This window comes from Bison bison, unplaced genomic scaffold (assembly GCF_000754665.1).
Source record: "Bison bison bison isolate TAMUID 2011002044 unplaced genomic scaffold, Bison_UMD1.0 scf7180017864193, whole genome shotgun sequence".
Lineage (NCBI taxonomy): Eukaryota > Metazoa > Chordata > Mammalia > Artiodactyla > Bovidae > Bison > Bison bison.
This window is the reverse complement of record NW_011494765.1, coordinates 1,135,410-1,140,748: the sequence shown is the minus strand read 5'-3', so window position 1 is coordinate 1,140,748 and position 5,339 is coordinate 1,135,410. Positions and strand designations below refer to the sequence as shown.

The window sequence follows — 5,339 nt, the reverse complement described above, 5'->3', positions numbered from 1 at the left end:
CTCTTTCACTTTCATCAAGAGGCTCTTTAGTTCCTCTTTGCTTTCTGCCATAAAGGTGATGTCATCTGCATATCTTTCACTTTCATCAAGAGGCTCTTTAGTTCCTCTTTGCTTTCTGCCATAAAGGTGATGTCATCTGCATATCTTTCACTTTCATCAAGAGGCTCTTTAGTTCCTCTTTGCTTTCTGCCATAAAGGTGATGTCATCTGCATATCTGGGTTATTGATATTTCTCCTGGAAATCTTAATTCCAACTTGTGATCATCCAGCCTGGCATTTTGCATGATGTACTCTGCATATAAGTTAAATAAGCAGGATGACAATGTACAGCCTTGACGTACTCCTTTCACAATTTGGAACCAGCCCATTGTTCCATGTCCAGTTCTGTTGCTTCTTGATCTGCATACAGATTTCTCAGGAGCAGGTAATGTGGTCTGGTATTTCCATCTGTTTAAGAATTTTCCACAGTTTGAAAACATAAGACCTGATGGCTTATGTTTATATACTAAATCTATACCTGACTTATTCTTTTTCCATTGCCATGACTTTGTCTTTTTTATGTTAATCTGTTGCATGCATATCTATAAGATGTATGTGTGTTTCTGTACATCTATATAATGACTGTTCCTTTAGAGTATGAGTTTTATAATAATATATATTATATATACTTTATGGGGGCTTCCCTGGTGGCTCGGTTGGTAAAGAATCCACCTGCGATGTGGGAGACGTGGATTTGACCCCTAGGTTGAGAAGATCCCCTAGAGGAGGGAATGGCAACTCACTCCAGTATTCTTGCCTGCAGAACTCCCATGGGCAAAGGAGGCCGGTGGGCTGTAGTCCATAGGGTTGCAAAGAGTCAGACACAACTGAGCAACTAAGCACACATCTTTATGGAGTGGATTGTCGTACCCTCCTCAAAGGAATCTTCCCAGCCCAGGGATCGAACCCAGGTGTACCACATTGCAGACAGATTCTTTACCGACTGAGCCACCAGGAAGCCCAAGAATACTTCTTGAATACTACTGGAATGTGTAGCCTGTCCTTCTCCAGGGGATCTTCCCGACCCAGGAATAGAACTGGGGTCTCCTGCATTGCAGGGAAATATAATTTATAATACATTTGATAAATATTTGGGGTATGAGGTATATAATAATATATACTGTATTATGTGTTATAAATAAGCCATTTATTTCTAATATTTGTAAGTAATCTAAAGAGGAAATAGAATTGGAACTAAAAAAATTTGTATAGTTTGGCCTCAGATTATAAGATTTCAATTCATAATTCCAACTTGACCACTTCTTTGGTTTGTTACTAGGCATGTAATCTAATCTCTCTGAGACTGTTAATACCCTTGTAAGATAGGAACAGAATCCCTTTTCTATAGGATTGTTGAAAGAATTAAGTACAGAAATTTATGTGAAAGCAATTACCTGACACATTAAAACTGCTTAGAAAGTGATTTTGTTTTTGTTTTTCTTAGATATGCACTAATAAGAGCAACATTTATTTACATTTCAAAAACCTGCCCTAATCCTGAATGTGTGTATGCTCTCCCAGTAGCCGAGGTGTCAGATCCACCCCCTCCCCAGGGTTTTCTAAAGCTCTGTGCGCATGAGGGATAGCCATCGTCCTCCCACCCTGCCCTCAGCCTGTATCTCTTTTCTGTCATCAGATCTCTTCCTTGAAGAGCCGGCTGAAGAAGGTGTCCACGACAACTGGCGATGGTGTGGCCAGAGCCTTCCTCAAGGCCCAGGCCGCTTTCTTCGGCAGCTACCGAAACGCTCTGAAAATCGAGCCGGTGAGTAGCTTCTTGGCATGTCACAAGTCCATGTTTGGTCAGGGCCACAAGAAACTTGCTAGTCATCTTGCTGTTGAATTCACCAAAGGAGGTTGTGTGTGTGTGTTTGGTGGAGACGGAAAAGAGTGCTCCCCTCATGCTACCTCTTAGCACAAGGAAGCTGCGCTGCCCCGAGTGGAGGACTGTCTGCTCCTGTGGATGTTAGGACCCCTCCCTTCCCTGGACAGCAGCACCCTCTGCGGGTCACAGTGCTTAGCAGTGTACACATCTGCTCTAACTGAGAAGTCCTGGTAAGCCTGTGGGGTAGCAGTGATCATCTTCACTTGACAAATGGGGAAAGTGAGGCTCACAGAAACAATGACTTGCTAACCAGTGGAAGAGCCAGGTAGGTTGTCCCAAAGCCCATGCTTCCCTCTGTGCCTCACTGCCCTTTTCTTGCAAAGGAACCTCTTCTCCACACTTGAGAGAGCAGAGTATCCAGAGGCTCACTTCTTAGAGGTTCCCAGAGTGGTCTTGGTATACTGACTACTAAGTGTGCTGAGGACTGGGGAATGATGTCATCTGCCTCCAGAGCCCATCAGCGTTTCAGAGCCTCTCTCTGTTGCCTCATCCGTGAGGTGATTAGTTATTGTGAGGATGGAAGACACCAGGTCAACCCTAAAACCAAAGAAACTATCAGCTCTCCCAACTTCAGTGAGAAGCTTTCATCAGATGCTTGATTATTCATAGCCTCTCGGCCAAGGAGAATGGAGAAATTGGCCCAGGGGCCTGCCTCACTGCATAGGAAAGGATGCTGGAGGGGACCTTGCTGATAGCCGTTTCCTCTCAGGACATGGGACTCCATCCTGAGCAGGAGGAGATGGCAACCACACCCAACCTAGTCAGAGTGGTTCTGAGGGACCTAGACAGACATTTTGTTAGATTAAATGACAAAAGATGAGTAGGTATCAGACAGTGCATTTCATGTGCAAACTCTGACGGTGAACCTTGACCATGATCCTCATAAGCCACAGTTATACCTGGATAAGGACTTTTTTACTGTTATGAATCCATCATGTGTGTAAGTGAAGCACAGAGTGATAGCAAGCACCCTTTAGCCAGGGTGCACACTCTGTGAAGTGGTTGGGGCAGTGGGTGCCCACGGAACAGCAGCCTCGAGCCACCTTGTTCTCGTCTTCCATCCAGCACTAGGGCCCGACTTGCTCGGCTGTGTCACTGGACAGAAGGAATGCACTGCCTTTGCTTCTTAAGAGATACTTCCCTTAGGTCCTGAAAAGCCCTTCAGCTTAAAGCAAGTTTCTCATGTCCTGCTGTCTCCAAGACAGGTGGCTTGGATTCTTTGTCCTGACCTTGGGCCCAGCCAAACCAGTCAGGTTTAGTGCTGTTTTGAAAGCTGATAGAATTCAAGGAAAGTTCTGTTTTCTTCCCATCTTTAAAGTAAGAATGGGACAACTGGCCTGTCCTTATCTTAGGCTCCTGGGACTGATATTGACATGAAGTATTTACAGTCTTACAAAGATGTCATTGTTGTCATGAATACGTCTTGAGTCCAGAGACTGTTGATTCTGGTACATATTGCTGGGTATATAATCTGGGCACAAATTGCTCCTCCAGAGGAGTTTATGGTTGTATTTGTACTTACGTCTCTCAGATGGTAAAGCATCTCCTGCAATGCAGGAGACCTGGGTTCAATCCCTGGGTTGGGAAACTCCCCTGGAGAAGGAAATGGCAACCCACTCCAGTATTCTTGCCTGGAGAATTCCAAGTACAGAGGAGCCTGGCAGGCTATAGTCCATGGGGTCACAAAGATTCAGACACGACTGAGCGAGTAAAACATCCTGCTATACATCCTTGAAGGCCTCAGGTTTAAAGATGGAAGTCCAAGAGTTTACAGCCTGGCTCTGTACTTCTAGGCTGTACAACCTTGAGTAGGGCACTCAATCTCCCTAAACTGCAGTTTCTTTACTGTGAAATGAGAAAAAGAAGACTTGGTCTACATTTTCAGATGGTTATAAGGAACAAGTGAGCCATAATACAGTTCAGAGGAAAGGTAAAACTTGGAAAAAGAAGGATAGCAGCAACTCTTCCTGTGGTGGGCATGGAATTATCTGAGTGAGTGAAGACTTGGAGACAGGACCCCTCATAGCCTCTTTGTCTGGGGTCATGGGTTTGGGTAGAGAGAGAGGGCTGGCTGCAGGACAGGCTAGAGCCAAATTTGACAGAGCCTTAGATCCTAGACTGGGGGTGTGAGCAGAGACATGATGTGACTGAAGTCATGTTTGACTAGTAATGCAGGACAGGACTGAAAAGGAGACCAGAAGCAGAGACCAGGGGACTGCTGGAGAACTCAGAAGATAGCCCTTCAGTGGCTACACCAGGAAAAGGTACTATGAAGAAGAAATGACCAGATGAGTCTAGAAATAGATGAGATATGAGAGATGAGGGGCAAGAAATATCAAAATGTCTCCTAAGATATGGATCTGGGAGAGGATGATGATGGCCATAGTAGAAACAGGGACAGCTTGATGTGAAAGTGTCCTGAGTAACAGATTATAATGGTCAAAATGTGGAATAGACTAAGTGTCCATAATGATAAATAACTGGTTAAGTAAATTAAAGTATATCCATGTGATAGAATATTATGAAGTCATTAAAAATAGCATTGATTATAAACATGGTACCTTTCATTGAATTTTACGTGTCATTCCATCGTAAGGTGTACCACTGTTTCAGGTATCGTTAAGAAAGGGTGCTGCCAATTATAATTGAAGGATGCCATCAATTGTAAGACATCCAGATTTCAGAGATGTTAACATGTGAAGAAATTTGCATCTTATAAATCAATGAAATAAGGCAGACTTGTCATGCTATTGGTCTGATTTATGTGCACCAGAATAGCTCTTTTTTGTAAGGCCAAGAGAGAAGCCAAAGGCCTGAAAGTTTCTGACCAAGCCTCATGATGTTATCTAGATGGTTTTTAAACCGTAGATTTAATTCTAGCCAATTCCCCTCATCTAAAAAAAAAAAAGGAATAACAACACTTCCAATACCAGATTGTTTGTGAGATTAATTAAAATAATGACTGCAAAATGCATGTGAGCTCAAGAAGGGGTCAGGGGTTTTAGAGTCAGGCCGTATGGGAGGCATGGAGAACAGTGCCTGGACGAGCCCGCTTGGGCGGCAAGCAGCACAGTGCTGAGGAGGGGGTGTCCTTCATGGGGCCACTTGTCTTTTCTGTGTTTCTCTGATTATTTAAAAAAACAAAACAAAACTGCTCTTGGTTTTTTGTTGGTTTTTCTTTTTTGAGAAAGGTTTAAAGTAATGGGAATAGAAATGAGAAAATACCCATAATCCTTTCATCTGGAGCTGAGATAATATGTTAGCATGTTTCCACCAAGGTTCTAGGTTTTGGAGTTTGTATGTTTATTTTGGGCTTTTCTTTTTTTCTTTTCTTTTTTTCTTTTCTTTTTTTTTTTTGTTTTTCTGGTTTTTTGTTTTTTGTTTCACTTTTTTTTTTTTTTTTTTTTTGGGTTTTCCT

General features: G+C 43.0%; 1 protein-coding gene across 4 annotated transcripts in view; it reads left to right on the top strand.

The window, feature by feature from the left end:
* The window catches only part of DENND1A (DENN/MADD domain containing 1A), a 520,043-nt gene that overhangs the window by 368,570 nt on the left and 146,134 nt on the right, over nucleotides 1–5,339 (top strand). For all 4 annotated transcript variants that reach the window (XM_010844030.1, XM_010844029.1, XM_010844031.1 and 1 more), the window contains one exon: nucleotides 1,676–1,801. In XM_010844030.1, coding sequence (XP_010842332.1) covers nucleotides 1,676–1,801 — 126 coding nt within the window. The remainder of the gene's footprint in view (nucleotides 1–1,675; nucleotides 1,802–5,339) is intronic.